The sequence below is a fragment of the Pseudorasbora parva genome, chromosome 2 (assembly GCF_024679245.1).
Source record: "Pseudorasbora parva isolate DD20220531a chromosome 2, ASM2467924v1, whole genome shotgun sequence".
NCBI lineage: Eukaryota > Metazoa > Chordata > Actinopteri > Cypriniformes > Gobionidae > Pseudorasbora > Pseudorasbora parva.
In genome coordinates this window covers 8,668,925-8,688,954 of record NC_090173.1, presented here as the reverse complement: position 1 = coordinate 8,688,954, position 20,030 = coordinate 8,668,925, and the positions used below count along the sequence as shown (strand labels likewise).

The 20,030-nt window shown below is 38.6% G+C and overlaps 2 protein-coding genes across 6 annotated transcripts in view; both read left to right on the top strand.

Annotated features, from left to right (window-relative positions):
- Positions 1-1,781, top strand: part of LOC137091422 (myosin-9-like) — a 75,832-nt gene extending 74,051 nt beyond the window's left edge. For all 4 annotated transcript variants that reach the window (XM_067455847.1, XM_067455828.1, XM_067455856.1 and 1 more), the window contains one exon: positions 352-1,781. In XM_067455847.1, coding sequence (XP_067311948.1) covers positions 352-460 — 109 coding nt within the window. In that variant the 3' untranslated portion in view covers positions 461-1,781. The remainder of the gene's footprint in view (positions 1-351) is intronic.
- Positions 1,782-3,868: 2,087 nt separating this feature from the next.
- On the top strand, positions 3,869-19,702 carry slc25a38a (solute carrier family 25 member 38a). 2 transcript variants are annotated; one of them, XM_067455806.1, is made up of 8 exons: positions 3,869-4,027; positions 4,233-4,268; positions 10,985-11,097; positions 12,084-12,168; positions 12,248-12,427; positions 14,060-14,228; positions 16,118-16,284; positions 19,138-19,702. In XM_067455806.1, exons 2-8 carry the CDS (start codon positions 4,254-4,256, stop codon positions 19,258-19,260), a joined length of 852 nt encoding a protein of 283 aa, XP_067311907.1. In that variant the 5' UTR covers positions 3,869-4,027; positions 4,233-4,253; the 3' UTR covers positions 19,261-19,702. The 2 variants fall into 2 exon arrangements, with proteins under 2 accessions (XP_067311907.1, XP_067311917.1); XM_067455816.1 differs by having other exon boundaries at positions 4,219-4,268.
- Positions 19,703-20,030: the final 328 nt, after the last annotated feature.

Genomic DNA, 20,030 nt, shown 5'->3' with positions numbered 1-20,030 from the left:
CGAATCAAGTCTGAAGTCATTTCAAGTCGAGTCCCGAATCAAGTCTGAAGTCATTTCAGGTCGAGTCCCGAATCAAGTCTGAAGTCATTTCAGGTAGAGTCCCAAGTCAAGTGTGAAGTCATGTCAGGTAGAGTCCCGAATCAAGTGTGAAGTCATTTCAGGTCGAGTCCCGAATCAAGTGTGAAGTCTCATTAAATGCGACTCGAGCGAGTCCGAGTCACTAACTCGAGTGCAATCTCCATGTTATACAGTTTTTATGACTGGATTGTGCGAGTCCGTCCATGTTTTCTGCGTTCTGGGCCCTAGTGATGTAATGCATATCTGACATTGAAATGTGTGTTGTGTGTGCAGGCGTGGCGATTTACCCTTCACCATGCGCCGCATCGTCAGTCGCTCGGGAATCGAGAGCGATGAAGACCCAGAGGCCAAGAGCGAAACCCCCGAACCCAAACCAGAGTGAAAGAAGTCCGACTGCAGCGTTCCCCACACACACACACACACAGATACACACAATTCTCGGATGATAACGTTCAAGAAAACTCAGAGATACATTCTTGTTTTTTTATTATTATTGTTTTAGTGCCATAGTGTATTAAAACACACACACACACAATGGTTCTCTTGACAATCACACACGACAGCTTCACTCAAACTGAGGACCAAATCTGTGTTTCCATGTCATCTAGAATAGAAAAAGAGCGGAATGATATTTTTGTAAGGACACATTCCCTTAATGATAATCCCGATTCTGGATCTATTTTTCTAACTGAAGTAAAAGACGAAAAAAAGTATAAATAAGTTAAAAAAAAAATAAAGTGAAGAAAGAATTATTTGAAGGGGACCAAAGCACCGTTGCTTCTACACGTGTATTTTATTCGCCAGTTTTTATAATGGTATAAGGATGAACGTAGGCTCGCTCTCATGCACCTCTGCTGGTAAATAAGAGATTGTGATGATAATTACACTTACGCTTTTTGGGCTTTACACACACATTTAGTAATTCAGACCAGCACGGAGAATATTAGATCGTCACCGTATATGCACATGAAATGGGGAAAGATTCGTGTCTGATTGTTCTGAGCAATAAAACGTGTTTTTTTTTTTCTTTCTTTCACACGGTTGCTGCAGATTGAAGGAATTAAGATAAAGAGTAGGCAATGCACGAACTCATTTAGACTATGCACTATCGCCTTAAATCTACTATTTGGATATTTTCTGATCCTCTTTTCCTCCCAGTATACGTGTCTTTATTAATGTTCAGGGCATGAAGGGTGGATGGGTTGACGGTTTCTCTCACGCACACACTGTAAACTCTGAGCACGGCTGCACGGGGCGGGAAATCCGCTTTTTGGCGGGAGTTTTTGAAAACGTGGAACGCCGGTTTCCGTGGCTACCTCTGATCACGTTTAAAACTCTGTGACATCATCATATTTGATTATTAAGCGACCTGTGTTTTGATTTCTCTCAGAAAGGCAGAGGCGATTCTGACGAGGATTTGATGCGGTCGCTTTAGCGTCAGCGATCTCGCTCCTCGTAGCTCGTGCTCAGTTTCTGCTTTTTCGCTCACACTGCTGGGAAGTGAGAGAAATGTACTATTATTGATTATGTTATGGATACATTAGAGCATTTTTCTCTCTCATTCTCATTCTCGTCTCCCAATAATGACTTTGTGATGTTGTGTTATGTTCTCTCTCTCTCTGCAGCTCCTAAATGATATCTGGAGAGATTTGTCATGAATCGTTATATAATGATATGCAATAAAAATGGCTTTTCCAAAACTGTATGACTCTTGACTAGTTCCTTATCTCTCTTTTTTTTTGTCCATCTATTTCTAGCTACACACCGAAAAAATATTTAAAAAATAAGTTACCTGGTTGCCTTAAATTTGAGTTCATTGAAATTAAATATTTGAGTTAATACAATGAACATTTGAGATTCGACAACCTTTATTCAATATTATTAAAGGATTTTATAAGCATAATTGTGTGTTTTATTTGTGATGACGCTGTGAAATGCTAAATTGTGCTATTTTAACGATTTATCACTTATTTTATGTGGTTCAGATACAATAATATAGAGCTTCTATTCATTAAACCAATTTCTTTCATTGTATCAACTCAAATTTTTAATTTCGATAAACTCAAAATTTTAAGGCAACTAGGCTACTTACTTTAAGTTAAACCAACAATATTTTTTATAGTGCAGGTAAAAAAAAGGCCCATAAACGACATTTAAACTGTTAAATGGATTGCTTTCGATATTTACTGTACCACAGAACAGATGTAATACTGTCCTGTTTGACACTGTGAAGCTGCTTTGACACAATCGTGATCGTAAAAGCGCTATATAAATAAATTGATTGATTGATGTAGTCCTATAAAGTATGGAGCTTTAAAATTAATTAATCTGATTGTTAATTAGATTTTATTATTAATAGAACGGTTAATATTAGACTTTACAAACTGTTATTCCCTACCTCAGCATTTCCTTCATCTACTTCCCGGCAAACATTTGGACATTTAATGACTGTTGACAATACGTCCCGTCATGTTTGAGGAATAGTTCCTAAATAAAAGGTGAACGGATGAATCTGAATGCATTTTTAATGCTTTCTGAATGGAAGAATCCCAAAACAAGGAAAACAGTATCTTGTTGCATTCTTTTTTAAATCCCCCTTTAATTTAGTCTATTCTTCTTGGCTTAACATGCTCCAATTAATGTTTTACTTGGGGTTTCTTTCCTTATGTTGTCTTTGCTTGTTGTTTGTTTGGGTTTTTTCCCTCTGGCGGTTGTTTCTGTTCTTGGTCTACCTACAGTGCTATTTGTCTTATCTATCTCTTCTTGTATATTTCTTCCTTAAATGTACATTTGTCTTTTTATCTGTAATGCTTCATTGTTCTCAGTAATAATTTTAAATGTTCTGTACTTTTTTTTTTTTTTTTTAATGCCGTCCACTCTCGACTGTTTTTGGCCAGGGACACACATTGCTGTACGTAGGATCAGTGTTTGCTGGGATTTCTCACCAAATATTCATTATAATTTAATCTTTTTGGAAAAAAAAATCGAAACCTGTTTTTCAACGTCATGTTTAGTCAGTCAGAATTACAGCCTCTGTTGCTAGCGGATTAAACCATTTAGCAAAATATGGGAATGGACTAATGTTCACTGTGAATCGCGTTATAGCATTGTAATAAAATACTAATGAAAATGCCCTTACGAAAAACAACAACAACAAAACAGTAACAAACAGTAAACCACAAAGTAACAGATTTAAACTGTGATTAGGAAATCAATCAATCCACCAAACATAACACTTTTACTAAAATATTAAAACCATGGTTGATTTTCTTTGCAAGTTGTTGGAGAAATAGAGTTCCCCGAGTATAATCATGTCCCTTTTAAGGAAATAGCTACTGGTATTTGTTATGACCGTTACTGAGTTCTGCCACGAGAGCGCGCACGACCGCCTCGCTGGCTTTGAGCGGATTTATTTGCTTTACATTGAAGCGAATTCATACCATTTTAAAATCTGTTTCACTGAGATTTTATTTTTTCCATAACGTTACATATTTGTTGAAATGCTACAATGACTGCTACAAGAGCTCAAGGGTGCAAACTAAGCCGAACTGGTTTTGAGGGGATCTGTTTTACGTTGAAGCAAATTTATACCATTAAAAAATCGGTGGGATATTTTTATTTTACTATTATTTTATTGTATTGTGTGTGTAAGACAATACAAATAAGTTCTGTTACATTTGGGCCCTGATCTTTCAACCGCTAGCTTGGTAACGGGCCAATCAGATTCAGCGTATTACACACCTTGCGTCAGGCCCCGCCCCGCCCCTTTATACCTACCTGTGGAACGGACAGACAGACAGCAGTGCAGTGTGTGATCGCCACGGCCCCTTCTCTTCTTTTATTATTCTTATCTAAGCCTCATTATCGAGGTCGTCCGGGAATATTTTTCAACATTAATTGGAAAGCCCACCGTGTGACCCAGAGACCCGCAGCACAGACTATAGCAGAGGTGAGCTGAGCTTTACTTCATCAGTTCATTATAACTCAGTTTCTCTGACTTTAATTGAAAACCTCATCACTTGAGTCTTGCGGTGCACCTCACGTGAGAAACTAATAGAATAAGTGTGTGTGTGTGTGGACAGTCAGGTGATGTGCGGTTTGTGTTGAATTAAAGAGATGCTCTCAGTAACTCATTCTCAGGTCTGGTGTTTCAGAAGCTGCTCATCTCACACATCATGGAGTTCTTACTGGTGAGTCTTTGTGTGTTTGTTGCTTTTTGTAAACCTGTTATACATCAGTCATTAGGTCTGACACTGAATGCTTTTCTCATGATCTAAAAAAACAACAACGTAAAAGCATGTTTCCTGAGAAACGTTTGCATTTCCTCGCAAAAAAATCATTTAAAAGTAGGCTAGTTTTTTCTTCCCTCGTATTATTTCCGTCGCAAAAGTGTAGAGGGAACGCAGTTAAACGTCTCTGCGAATGCAAATGTTAGTTTTTTTTTTTTTTTTTTGGTGTGTGATTGAACGCAAATTTTGGTAACATTTTACAATACGGGTGCACTAATATGCATTAATTCATGCTTAACTAATGCACAGATAATCATGAGTTAATTTATTAGGCTATAAAGTAATATGTGAATAGCCATGAGTTAAATGTGTCATAATGTATTAATTCCCTAATAACATATTATATTAACTAATAATGTAAATTAACGTGTTAATTACCACAACGGGGTCAAAGCCATGCATTTAACCTTCCAGTTGTCTGCTTTTAATTAGCTAATGATTTATAAAGGTGTCATTATGTTATGACTTTACTTGTTGGGGCACTTGACTATTAACTAATTCAAAATTAATTCAAAACCCATAACCACAATTACATACCTTTATAAATCATTAGCTAATGCTTAATTAAAGCAGACAACTGGAAGTTGAAATGCATGGCTTTAACCCCTAGTGGAAATTAACACATTCATTTACATTATTAGTTAATATATGTTTTCAGGTAATTAATACATTATGACATTTAATTAATAGCAATTAATATATTACTTAATCAATTAATCATATATAATACACCGCTCTACAGTCATTTAAAAGTGATTGCAGTACCAGTTTTGGCCACTATCTTACATACACTTCCTTTAACCATGTGTTCATTATTAAACTAACCATAAATCATTCAAAAAGCATCAAGAATTTATTTTTATTTTATGTACAGTGAGGAAAATAAATATTTGAACACTGCTATTTTGCAAGTTCCCCCACTTCATGGAGGGGTCTAAAATTGTCGTCGTAGGTGCATGTCCACTGTGAGAGAAATAATCTTTAAAAAAAGCCAGAAATCAGAATATATATATATATTTTTTAAACTATTTATTTAAACACCTAAGAAAATCAATGTTAATATTTGGTACAGTAGCCTTTGTTTGCAATTACAGAGGTCAAACATTTCCTGTAGTTTTTCACCAGGTTTGCACACACTGCAGGAGGGATTTTGGCTCACTCCTCTACACAGATCTTCTCTAGATCAGTCAGGTTTCTGACCTGTCGCTGAGAAACACAGAGTTTGAGCTCCCTCCAAATATTCTCTATTGGGTTTAGGTCTGGAGACTGGCTAGGCCACGCCAGAACCTTGATATGCTTCTTGCAGAGCCGCTCCTTGGTTATCCTGGCTGTGTGCTTCAGGTCATTGTCATGTAGGAAGACCCAGCCTTGACCCATCTTCAATGCTGTAACTGAGGGAGGGAGGTTGTTCCCTTAAATCTCACAATACATGACCCCGGTCAACCTCTCCTTAATACAGTGCAGTGGCCCTGTCCCATGTGCAGAAAAACCCCCCCACAGCATGATGCTGCCACCCCCATGCTTCACAGTAGGGATGGTGTTCTTGGGATGGTACTCATCATTCTTCTTCCTCCAAAAACATTTAGTGGAATTATGAGAAAAAGTTATATTTTGGTCTCATCTGACCACATGACTTTCTCCCATGACTCCTCTGGATCATCCAAATGGTCATTGGCAAACTTAAGACGGGCCTGGACATGTGCTGGTTTAAGCAGGGGGAGCTTCGGTGCCATTCATGATTTCAAACCATGACGTCTTGGTGTTTTACCAACAGTAACCTTGGAAACGGTGGTCCCAGCTCTTATCAGGTCATTGACCAGCTCCTCCCGTGTAGTTCTGGGATGATTTCTCACCTTTCTTAGGATCATTGAGACCCCACGAGGTGAGATCTTGCATGGAGCCCCAGTCCGAGGGACATTGACAGTCATGTTTAGCTTCTTCCAGTTTCTAATGATTGCTCCAACAGTGGACCTTTTTTCACCAAGCTGCTTGGCAATTTCCCCGTAGCCCTTTCCAGCCTTGTGGAGGTTTACAATTTTGTCTCTAGTGTCTTTGGACAGCTCTTTGGTCTTGGCCATGTTAGTAGTTGGATTCTTACTGATTGTATGGGGTGGACAGGTGTCTTTATGCAGCTGACGACCTCAAACAGGTGCCTCTAATTTAGAATAATAAATGGAGTGGAGGTGGACATTTTAAAGCCATGGACATTTTAACAGGTCTTTGAAGGTCATCATTTTAGCTGATAGACAGGTGTTCAAATACTAATTTGCAGATGTATCATTCAAATAAATAGTTAAAAAAATCATACAATGTGATTTCTGGATTTTTTTTAGATTATGTCTCTCACAGTGGACATGCACCTACGATGACAATTTCAGACCCCTCCATGATTTCTAAGTGGGAGAACTTCCAAAATAGCAGGGTGTTCAAATACTTATTTCCCTCACTGTATAATATCTTTAACTCAACCTTTTAAGACAATGATCATGTTCATTTAGCACTATCATTGGACAACAGCTGTTTTGGTGACGTTTTCCTTTGTAAAATTAGGTATCGGCAACATTGATAGCCACTCATCAAGTCATTGTTGGACTAATTTAGGTAGTAACGCTTAAATTGTGCTGTTTTAATAAGGGGATTTTAAGGCTTTGTGTCGGGGGGAAATAAATTGTGTGTAACAACTGCAATTTTGTCTGATTTCTGACCATGTTTTGATGTGAAGTAAATGGAGTCGAGGAGTCGATTCCACAAAAACCTGAAATCGAACACATGTTAGTTTCTTATCTGTGCATCTGTCTACTATTTAACCATGCCCCGCCTCTTTAGAACGTCACCATGGAAACAGAATGTTTTACAGAGGACCGCTTGACACGGACCAATCAGAATGCAAGAAAACAGGAGGCTTGGCTAAAGCCCGCCTCTTCAGAGGAGCCCCTTCACTCCACTGCTTCACTTTTGCAAACGCCTGAAGTAAACCACAACAGCAAACTCTGTGAAATCTATAACCGTATATTACAGTATCGCTCTATATATGACCAAACGTGAGAACATGTTAAAGCTGATGGACTGAGAGACGTCATAAACCTCTGATAGTGCACAGGTAACTATCAGTCAGACTGCCGTATCACTAAGCAGATAACAGGACTGATGTGACCCGATAGAAACGGGCCGAGCTGATGGGAACCGCTTGAGTCAAAGGTCAGAGTTCAGAGGGAAACTGCAGATAATGTCCACAGAAGTCAGTCACTATATTGATTTTGGGTCATGTAGTGTATAGCTGACTCTGTTGTATAGTGTACATTATAGGGTTGCAGGTGAATTATATTTTCACTGTTACGTTCTCTTGCAAACTTGAGTTTGAGCTACATCTAAAGTCCAGCTGAAGCTGTGCTGAGTCATGTGTTACATCACCACAATCATATCGTTCCCTTATATCATCTCACTGATCAGATGACCCAAACACACCCCAACTAACATTTATCATTTCTAGCGGTGTTGTTTTCATTTCATTGGTGGTTTTTATTTTATATCTTCCATTTTAGCTTGGCTTAATAAAAAATGTATGGCTTAAGTTTGGTATAATTGATATACTATTATAATGTTTATTACTATTTTTTTTTAAAAAATATATATTTTTTTTCATTTTAGTTAAAGTTTAAGTAATATTGTGTGTTTTTGTCATTGTATTCATTTTTAAACATGTCTATATTAAATAAAATGCCTATATACAGTGAGAAGATTTTGCAAGCACATGTGACTTTTTTCAGGGATTGCAAGTTTTTATATCTTGCAATTCCGACTTTATCTCTCGCAATTTCGACTTTATCGCTCACAATTCTGACTTTATCGCTCGCAATTCTGACTTTATCTCTCACAATTCTGACTTTATCTCTCACAATTCCGACTTTATCTCTCACAATTCTGACTTATCTCTCACAATTCCGACTTTATCTCTCACAATTCTGACTTTATCTCTCGCAATTCCGACTTTATCGCTCACAATTCTGACTTTATCTCTCGCAATTCTGACTTTATCTCTCACAATTCTGACTTTATCTCTCACAATTCCGACTTTATCTCTCACAATTCTGACTTATCTCTCGCAATTCCGACTTTATCGCTCACAATTCTGACTTTATCGCTCGCAATTCTGACTTATCTCTCGCAATTCCGACTTTATCGCTCACAATTCTGACTTTATCGCTCGCAATTCTGACTTTATCTCTCGCAATTCTGACTTTATCTCTCACAATTCTGACTTATCTCTCGCAATTCTGACTTATCTCTCGCAATTCCGACTTTATCGCTCGCAATTCCGACTTTATCGCTCGCAATTCCGACTTTATCGCTCGCAATTCTGACTTTATCTCTTGCAATTCTGACTTTATCTCTCACAATTCCGACTTTATCTCTTGCAATTCTGACTTTATCTCTGGCAATTCCGACTTTATCTTTGCAATTCTGACTTTATCTCTGGCAATTCTGACTTTACCTCTCGCTACTCCGACTTTATCTCTCGCAATTCTGACTTTATCTCTCGCAATTCCGACTTTATCTCTCGCAATTCCGACTTTATCTCTCGCAATTCTGACTTTATCTCTCACAATTCTGACTTTATATTTCGCAATTCTGACTTTATCTCTGGCAATTCTGACTTTACCTCTCGCTACTCCGACTTTATCTCTCGCAATTCTGACTTTATCTCTCACAATTCCGACTTTATCTCTCGCAATTCTGACTTTATCTCTCGCAATTCCGACTTTATCTTTGCAATTCTGACTTTATCTCTGGCAATTCTGACTTTACCTCTCGCTACTCCGACTTTATCTTTCGCAATTCTGACTTTATCTTTTGCAATTCCGACTTTATCGCTCGCAATTTTGACTTTATCTCTCGCAATTCTGACTTTATCGCTTGCAATTCTGACTTTATCGCTCGCAATTCCGACGTTATCTCTCGCAATTCTGACTTTATCGCTTGCAATACCAACTTTATCTCTGGCAATTCCGACTTTATCTCTGGCAATTCTGACTTTATCTCTCGCTACTCCGACTTTATCTTTCGCAATTCTGACTTTATCGCTCGCAATTCCGACTTTATCGCTCACAATTCTGACTTTATATCTCGCAATTCTGACTTTATCTCTCGCAATTCCGTCTTTATCTCTCGCAATTCTGACTTTATCTCTCGCAATTCCGACTTTATCTCTCGCAATTCTGACTTTATCTCTCGCAATTCCGACTTTATCTCTCGCAATTCCGACTTTATCTCTCGCAATTCCGACTTTATCTCTCGCAATTCCGACTTTATCTCTCGCAATTCCGACTTTATCTCTCGCAATTCCGACTTTATCTCTCGCAATTCTGACTTTATCTCTCGCAATTCCGGCTTTATCTCTCGCAATTCTGACTTTATCTCTCGCAATTCCGACTTTATCTCTCGCAATTCTGACTTTATCTCTCGCAATTCTGACTTTATCTCTCGCAATTCCGACTTTATCTCTCGCAATTCCGACTTTATCTCTCGCAATTCTGACTTTATCTCTCACAATTCTGACTTTATATTTCGCAATTCTGACTTTATCGCTCACAATTCCGACTTTATCGCTCACAATTCTGACTATCTCTCACAATTCTGACTTTCTCTTGCAATTCTGACTTTATCTCTCGCAATTCTGACTTTATCTCTCCCAATTCTGACTTTATATTTCGCAATTCTGACTTTATCTCTCGTAATTCTGGCTTTCTCTCGCAATTCCGACTTTATCTCTCGCAATTCCGACTTTATCTCTCGCAATTCTGACTTTATCTCTCACAATTCTGACTTTATATTTCGCAATTCTGACTTTATCGCTCACAATTCCAACTTTATCGCTCACAATTCTGACTATCTCTCACAATTCTGACTTTCTCTTGCAATTCTGACTTTATCTCTCGCAATTCTGACTTTATCTCTCCCAATTCTGACTTTATATTTCGCAATTCTGACTTTATCTCTCGTAATTCTGGCTTTCTCTCACAATTCTGACTTTATCTCTCGCAATTCCGGCTTTCTCACGCAATTCCGACTTTTATCTCTTTTGCAATTTCAACTTTATATTTCGCAATTCTGACTTTATCGCTCACAATTCCGACTTTATCTCTCACAATTCCGACTTTATCTCCTACAATTCTGACTTTCTCTTGCAATTCCGACTTTATTTCTCGCAATTCCGACTTTATCTCTCACAATTCCGACTTTATCTCTCGCAATTCTGACTTTATCTCTTGTAATTCTGGCTTTCTCTCCTAATTCCGACTTTTATGTCTTTTGTAATTTCAACTTTATCTGTTACAATTCCGACTTTATATTTTGCAATTCCGACTTTTATCTCTTTTGCAATTCCCACTTTATCTCTCGCAATTCTTACTTTATATTTTGCAATTCCGACTTTATCTCTCGCAATTTCAACTTTATATTTCACATTTTTACCGCATTTAAATTTTAGTTATATTTCACAAAATGTGAAACCTAAACTGAGAAATGCTCAACTCTAAAATCATTTGAGCCATTCTGGTGTAAACCGATGTGATTAAAGTAGCTTTTGCTGAATATTGTGTGTGATTATTCTGCTTTAGGCTCATCCGGCTGTGAAGGCGTTCATGTGCGGCTCTCTGAGCGGGACGTGCTCCACGCTGCTCTTCCAGCCGCTGGACCTGGTGAAGACGCGCCTGCAGACCCTTCAGCCTGGGTCAGTCCACACTAGGACTGTCAAAATTGCTCAAAAATGATGCTTGAACAAATTTTGCGCGTGCATTACGTCAATAACAGGGCAAATTAATACAAAGAGACATAACTAATGGTATAGGTAGTCTATTTAAGTTTAAACATATTTGACAATGTATTACCTACACAAAAACGAGTAAATCAACGAATGGCCAAGAAAGCAGACCTCAGGCTCTCTGCGCATAACGGTTTAAATGAACAAACTCTGAGTGCTGCTGATCAAGAGTTTTGTGACAGCAATTTAAGGATGCAACTCTTGCCCCAAATATAGCAGGGTTCATTCAGTGATTGAAGCAAATATTATTAATATTAATTTCAGTTTTAAAGCATATTGAACGCTCTGTGTGAGCTCTGCTGTGTTAAACATGAAGCTTTTCCTTGACATGAAACGGTGAATAATCACACCAGTGGAAGCAGTGCATTTATCCTTTATTCATGCAATATCTCTTCAGTCAGTACAGTAGCCTACACTTTAGTAATGTTTCTGTTTAACGCTAAATAAAAAGAGGCTTGGCCAATGCTAACTGTATCTTACATCGCTTGCATTTAACTTTATCTCGCGGCTCAACAATTTTACCTCCTACAGACCAAAATCCACATGGCTTTAGATTTTGGAGTTAAAATCGCTTTCTCGAGTTGGGCTCTGCACTTTCTGCCATCTTCCAAGCAAGATGCGTCAACTTTCGGCAGTGACTCCCATGACCTGTCACTGAACCCTCCGGTGCGCACACACTCGCAAAGCAGACAGCCACGCCTCTACTACTTTTCCACTTTTTTTTTTTAAATTCAAATATCAATTTTCACCTTCAAAATTCATTTTTTAAACTATTCGAATATATATATTCGAATTTAGAATATTCGTTGACAGCACTAGTCCAGACACAGGACGGTTTTGATTAACGGTTCCGTCAGTCTGAGTGAAGTTTGAGTGAGCTGTGTTCTGTGCTTCAGGTCTGGGCGGGTCAGCATGGTCGCGGTCTTCATTAGTGTGCTGCGGACGGAGAAGCTCTCTGGGCTGTGGAGAGGCGTCTCACCTGTGAGTGTGTCACCTGATGTGGTACGATACCTCTGTGTTTGTGTTTGTTTGGTTTTATTGTCTCTTTCTGTCTCCGCAGTCGTTTGTTCGCTGTATTCCAGGAGTCGGGATATACTTCAGCACGTATTCCACGCTAAAGCAGCGGTTTTTCGCCGACGGGGCCCCTGGGCCCCTAGAGTCAGTGCTGCTGGGAGCCGGAGCCAGATGTGTCGCGGGCGTCTGCATGCTGCCCGTCACTGTCATCAAAACACGCTTCGAGGTGTGTGTGTGTGTGTATGCTTGTGTGTAGATTAATACAAATTAAGTTGATCAAAGGTTGGAGTAAAGGCATTTATTTTGTTGCAAAAGAGTTCTATTTCAAATAAATGCAGTTCTTTTGAGCTTTCTGTTTATCAAAGAATTCTGAAACATAAAATCATCTCGCAATTCTGACTTTATATCACACAATTTCAACTTTTGTATCTCACTTTTTTTTGTTCCGACTTTATCTTGCAATTCCGATTTTATATCTTGCAATTCAGGCTTTGTATCTCCCAATTCTGAATTTGTATCTCCCAATTCTGAATTTGTATCTCGCAATTCCAATTTTATATCTTTCAATTCCGACTTTGTATCTTACAATTCCTACTTTGTATCTTGAAATTCCGAATTTGTATCTCGCAATTCCGAATTTGTATCTCGCAATGCCGACTTTGTACCTCACAATTCCTACTTTGTATCTTGAAATTCCGAATTTGTATCTCACAATTCCGAGTTTATATCTTGAAATTCCGAATTTGTATCTCGCAATTCCGAATTTGTCTCTCACAATTCCGAGTTTGTATCTTGAAATTCCGAATTTGTATCTCGCAATTCCGAATTTGTATCTCGCAATTCTGAATTTGTATCTTGCAATTCCGACTTTGTATCTCACAATTCCGAATTTGTATCTCGCAATTCCAATTTTATATCTTGCAATTCCGACTTTGTATCTTACAATTCCGAATTTGTATCTTAAAATCCTGAATTTGTATCTCGCAATTCCGAATTTGTATCTCGTAATTATGACTTTATTTCTCGCAATTCCTACTTTGTATCTTGAAATTCCAAATTTGTATCTCGCAATTCCGAATTTGTATCTCACAATTCCTTCTTTGTATCTTGAAATTCCGAATTTGTATCTCGCAATTCCGAATTTGTATCTCGCAATTCCAATTTTATATCTTGCAATTCTGACTTTGTATCTTACAATTCCTACTTTGTATCTTGAAATTCCGAATTTGTATCTCACAATTCCTAATTTTTATCTCACAATTCCGAATTTGTCTCTCACAATTCCGACTTTGTATCTTACAATTCCTACTCTGGATCTTGAAATTCCGAATTTTGTATCTCGCATTTCTGAATTTGTATCTCGCAATTCCGACTTTGTAACTCACAATTCCTACTTTGTATCTTGAAATTCCAAATTTGTATCTCGCAATTCCGAATTTGTGTCTCGCAATTCCAATTTTACATCTCGCAATTCTGACTTTGTATCTCACATTTCCTACTTTGTATCTCGTAATTCCGACTTTGTATCTCACAATTCCAATTTTACATCTCGCAATTCTGACTTTGTATCTCACATTTCCTACTTTGTATCTCGTAATTCCGACTTTGTATCTCACAATTCCTACTTTGTATATCGCAATTCCGAATTTGTGTCTCGCAGTTCTGAATTTGTCGCTCACAATTCCAATTTTATATCTCGCAATTCCGACTTTGTATCTCTCATTTCCTACTTTGTATCTTGCAATTCCAAATTCGTATCTCGCAATTCCGAATTTGTATCTCGCAATTCCGAATTTATTTCTCGCAATTCCGTCTTTATATCTTGCAATTCTGACTGATGAGTGTGTGTGTGTTTCAGAGCGGCCGCTATCAGTACAGCAGTGTGTCCGGAGCGCTGCGGTCCGTGTGCCGGACTGAGGGACCGAAGGCTCTGTTCTCCGGTCTGACGGCCACATTGCTCCGAGATGCGCCGTTCTCCGGGATATACGTCATGATCTACAGCCAGGCCAAATACTCGCTGCCACAAGGTCTGTACACTTACTGAGAGTGAACATAATACATATGCTTCAGATATGAGTGTGTGATTTAAATGGGATTTAGCAGCTTAAAGGTTTTGTTTTACTTTTCAAGAAACTTCTGAAGCAAGCAAATGCAACAATTTTTGGAGGAATGCAACGTTTCTCAGGGGAACGTTTTGTGACCAAAGTTTTTCCAGAGCAATGCAGTTTTTGCAAGCAAATGGGACATGTCCGACTTTATCTCTTGCAATTCCGACTTTCTCTCTTTTTTAATTCTGACTTTGTTTGCAATTATGACTTTATCTCTTGCAATTCCGAATATTTCTTGCAATTCCAACTATTTCTCGCAATTCTGACTTTATCTCTCACAATTCTGACAATTCTGACTTCTTTTCTCAATTCCGACTTTATCACTCGCAATTCCAACTTTATCGCTCGCAATTCCAACTTTCTCTCTTTTGCAATTCCGACTTTTTCTCGCAATTCTGACTTTATCTCTCGCAATTCCGACCTTTTCTCGCAATTCTGACTTTCTCTCTCGCAACTCCGACCTTTTCTCGCAATTCTGACTTTCTCTCGCAATTACAACCTTTGCTCACAATTCCGACTTTTTCTCACAATTCCGACTTTCTCTCTTTTGCAATTCCGACTTTATCGCTCGCAATTCCGACTTTCTCTCTTTTGCAATTCCGACTTTTTCTTGAAATTCTAACTTTATCTCTTTTGCAATTCCGACCTTTTCTTGCAATTCTGACTTTATTTATTTTGCAATTCGACTTTAAAGCTCGCAATTCCGACTTAATCTCTCGGAATTCCGACTTTTTCTCGCAATTCCGACTTTCTCTCTTTTGCAATTCCGACTTTATCGCTCGCAATTCCGACTTTCTCTCTTTTGCAATTCTGACTTTATCTCTTTTGCAATTACGACTTTAACGCTCGCAATTCCGACTTTCTCTCTTTTGCAATTCTGACTTTATCTCTTTTGCAATTACGACTTTAACGCTCGCAATTCCGACTTTCTCTATTTGCAAATACGACTTTATCACTCGCAATTCCGACTTTCTCTCTTTTGCAATTCCGACTTTTTCTGGGAATTCTGACTTTATCTCTTTTGCAATTCCGACTTTATCGCTCGCAATTCCTACTTTTTCTCGAAATTCCGACTTTATCTCTCGCAATTCCGACTTTTTCTCTTTTGCAATTCCGACTTTTTCTCACAATTCTGACTTTCTCTCGCAATTCTGACCTTTTCTCTTTTGCAATTCCGACTTTTTCTCACAATTCTGACTTTCTCTCGCAATTCTGACCTTTTCTCGCAATTCTGACTTTTTCTCACAATTCCGAACTTTTCTCCTAATTCCAACTTTCTCCCTTTTGCAGTTCCGACTTTCTCTCTTTTTCAATTCCGACCTTTTCTCGCAATTTTGACTTTATCTCTCGCAATTCTGACTTTCTCTTGCAATTCTGACTTTTTCTTGCAATTCTGACTTTATTTCTTGCAATTCCGACCTTTTCTCGCAATTCTAACTTTATCAGAAGTTTAACAGAATTTTTGCAAGCAAATGCAACATTTCTCAGGGAAACGTCAACATTTATAGAATAAATCCAAAGTTTGTCAGAGTAAAGCAAAACATTTGCGAGGAAACAAAAAAGGATTGCAATGCAGTTTTTCCTCTCATCTCATACTTTTCACATCCATATGACCTTCTGGAACATGACCTGAGATAGCAGGTAACCAGAATATGGCTCATGATGTACAAACGTTTCTCCATAGGAGATAAGAGAACCGCTCAGTCATTCCGTCGGCTCAGACGGGGACTCATAATGACGGTGGATTGTGATACCGCAGTGCAGATAATTTCCACAGACTGTCCTGATAAACTCTCTCTCTCTTTCAGAGATCAGCCAGTCGTCTTACGCTCCGCTGGCTAACTTCAGCTGCGGCGTTCTGGCCGGCGTTCTGGCCTCCGTCGTGACCCAGCCGGCAGATGTGGTGAAAACTCACATTCAAGTGAGTCCAGACGTCTTCAGCAGGACGTCAGATGTGGTGCGATACATTTACAAGGTAGCAGATGCTCACTGATTCTCCTAACATGCACCTCTCTCTAAATATATTGTTTAAAAATAAATAAAAGCTACCGTATATACCCAAATATAAGACGAGGTTTGTGTTCTAAAAATAGGCTGAAAAATGGGGTTGTCTTATATTGGCAATATAGACAAAATCACATATCTATTATAGTTGATAAAAATATAATGAACCGACCATAACAAGTATGTGCTGTTGACGCTCGCGCAGCCTCTCGAGGAGAAATCACAACACGAGTGCCGCTCACACTGAGAAACTGAGCTAAGCATTCAAAATGTGAGGTTTTTATATTTACAACATATGATACAAACATCACTCAACCAAAAGAGTGTTTTCCTGAATACCATCATGACTGAAAATGACACTGATTTCATATGACAGCTCCATAAACAAATTAACATTAAGCCACTTACAGTCTTGTTCAAAATAATAGCAGTACAATGTGACTAACCAGAATAATCAAGGTTTTTCGTATATTTTTTTATTGCTACGTGGCAAACAAGTTACCAGTAGGTTCAGTAGATTCTCAGAAAACAAATGAGACCCAGCATTCATGATATGCACGCTCTTAAGGCTGTGCAATTGGGCAATTAGTTGAATTAGCTGAAAGGGGTGTGTTCAAAAAAATAGCAGTGTGGCATTCAATCACTGAGGTCATCAATTTTGTGAAGAAACAGGTGTGAATCAGGTGGCCCCTATTTAAGGATGAAGCCAACACTTGTTGAACATGCATTTGAAAGCTGAGGAAAATGGGTCGTTCAAGACATTGTTCAGAAGAACAGCGTACTTTGATTAAAAAGTTGATTAGAGAGGGGAAAACCTATAAAGAGGTGCAAAAAATGATAGGCTGTTCAGCTAAAATGATCTCCAATGCCTTAAAATGGAGAGCAAAACCAGAGAGACGTGGAAGAAAACGGAAGACAACCATCAAAATGGATAGAAGAATAACCAGAATGGCAAAGGCTCAGCCAATGATCATCTCCAGGATGATCAAAGACAGTCTGGAGTTACCTGTAAGTACTGTGACAGTTAGAAGACGTCTGTGTGAAGCTAATCTATTTTCAAGAATCCCCCGCAAAGTCCCTCTGTTAAAAAAAGGCATGTGCAGAAGAGGTTACAATTTGCCAAAGAACACATCAACTGGCCTAAAGAGAAATGGAGGAACATTTTGTGGACTGATGAGAGTAAAATTGTTCTTTTTGGGTCCAAGGGCCACAGGCAGTTTGTGAGACGACCCCCAAACTCTGAATTCAAGCCACAGTACACAGTGAAGACAGTGAAGCATGGAGGTGCAAGCATCATGATATGGGCATGTTTCTCCTACTATGGTGTTGGGCCTATTTATCGCATACCAGGGATCATGGATCAGTTTGCATATGTTAAAATACTTGAAGAGGTCATGTTGCCCTATGCTGAAGAGGACATGCCCTTGAAACGGTTGTTTCAACAAGACAATGACCCAAAACACACTAGTAAACGGGCAAAGTCTTGGTTCCAAACCATCAAAATTAATGTTATGGAGTGGCCAGCCCAATCTCCAGACCTTAATCCAATTGAGAACTTGTGGGGTGATATCAAAAATGCTGTTTCTGAAGCAAAACCAAGAAATGTGAATGAATTGTGGAATGTTGTTAAAGAATCATGGAGTGGAATAACAGCTGAGAGGTGCCACAAGTTGGTTGACTCCATGCCACACAGATGTCAAGCAGTTTTAAAAAACTGTGGTCATACAACTAAATATTAGTTTAGTGATTCACAGGATTGCTAAATGAAAAAAAAATGTTTGTACAAAATAGTTTTGAGTTTGTACAGTCAAAGGTAGACACTGCTATTTTTTTGAACACACCCCTTTCAACTAATTGCCCAATTGCACAGCCTTAAGAGCGTGCATATCATGAATGCTGGGTCTCATTTGTTTTCTGAGAATCTACTGAACCTACTGGTAACTTGTTTGCCACGTAGCAATAAAAAATATACTAAAAACCTTGATTATTCTGGTTAGTCACATTGTACTGCTATTATTTTGAACAATACTGTACATTTTAGATGCAGTGTTGAGTGTTCAGCGAAAAAAGTTCCAAAAAAAAGATTCTAAGCAACAAAGTTCCAAACAGCAGAACCATAACGCGTCTCACAGCAACAGTGTGTGTTACTGAATGATTCAGTGTTTGAATGAATCGGTTGAATAAAAGATTCAATAACCTGTTCGTAAACGGCTTCCTCATTCTTGAATGAATCAGCCATTTGAATGAATCGTTTGAATTAATGACTCACTGACTCACTCAGTAAGACTCAACTGCTGCCACCTACTGGTGGTTTAGTTTCATGTTTAAACATACTTTCTAAAAAGATTAAGGAGGGAAATGCCCCTGTAAACATATCACAAATAGGCAGATTTAAATATGCCAAAGCTAATTAAACACTGGTGAGAAAATAGCTTCAGAATAAATGATATTTACAACACAAAAAAATAAAAATATAACTTTTTTCTGGACAAGCACATTTTTTACTCGGACAAGTGAATGACCGATTTACTTATCCGATGGACAAGCACATGAACATGCTTAATGTCGAGCCATGTATAATAATGAATGGGGTTAAAATGTTTTTTTCCCCAATGAATTATCAGTAGAATTTTCAAATAAAATAATTTTCTGTTGAATTTTATAAAATCATATTGCTGATTTTTTTCCACAAAAAAAAATGGGGGTCGTCTTATATTCGGGTATATACAGGAATTAAAACGACAAACATATGCAACAAAAATATCCAAATAAAAACTAGTGTGAAAAACTGAATCCTAAGATGTCTGGTCTGTCTGTGTGTCAGAATCAGGGGCTGGTGGGGTTTTTCCGTGGCGCGGTTCCTCGCTCTCTGAGGAGGACCATGATGGCGGCGATGGCCTGGACTGTGTACGAGCAGCTGATGGCTCAGATGGGCCTCAAATCCTGAGAGCGATCGAACCACATCACACACTGAACGAGATCTTCACACGGGACATCTGAGGCTCACGGGCCGGCTGATGTTTTAGTGTTTGACTCTGAGATCCTCGATCCCCGGGTCGGGGAACTCGGCGAGAGAAATGAGCCGTTTGTCTTGCTGACCGTGATCATCGTGGTTCGGCAAACGGCTTTGATTCTCTATCACGGTGAACTGAAGAGCATCTTGAACACACACATAGGGCTTTGAAATGCACTTTAATATGTCAGCTCAGCTTGTCTTGTCTGATTTTGAGTTAACTACGCTGCTTATGTTCTGCTCTAATAAAGTGTTGCTTCATGAGCTGCTTTAATCTCTTTGCTTTTATAGTATTATGGTGCAGGTTATGATTGACAGGTTACCTTCAGATATTGTTTATCGTGTCAATTATTATTAAAGTCTGCGTGAAATTGAAGTTGTGATCAGCTTTTCTTCACTATATGCTGTAAATCTGAGTGATACGGCTTCAGGAATAAAAACAAAAGTAGGGCGGGGCTTGATTTTGTCTGATTGAATAATGGTGGTTTGCTATTGGTGGATCTCATGTGAGTGACAGGTGGCTCCGCCCACATCACCAGAGAAGAGATGGGCTGTAAGAGGGAGAGGTTTTTCTGATTCAAGTTTACAAGGGCACATGAATAATGATGTGCACAGATTACTCTTATATACATATACACACACACACACACACACACACACACACACACACACACACACACACACACACACACACACACACACAA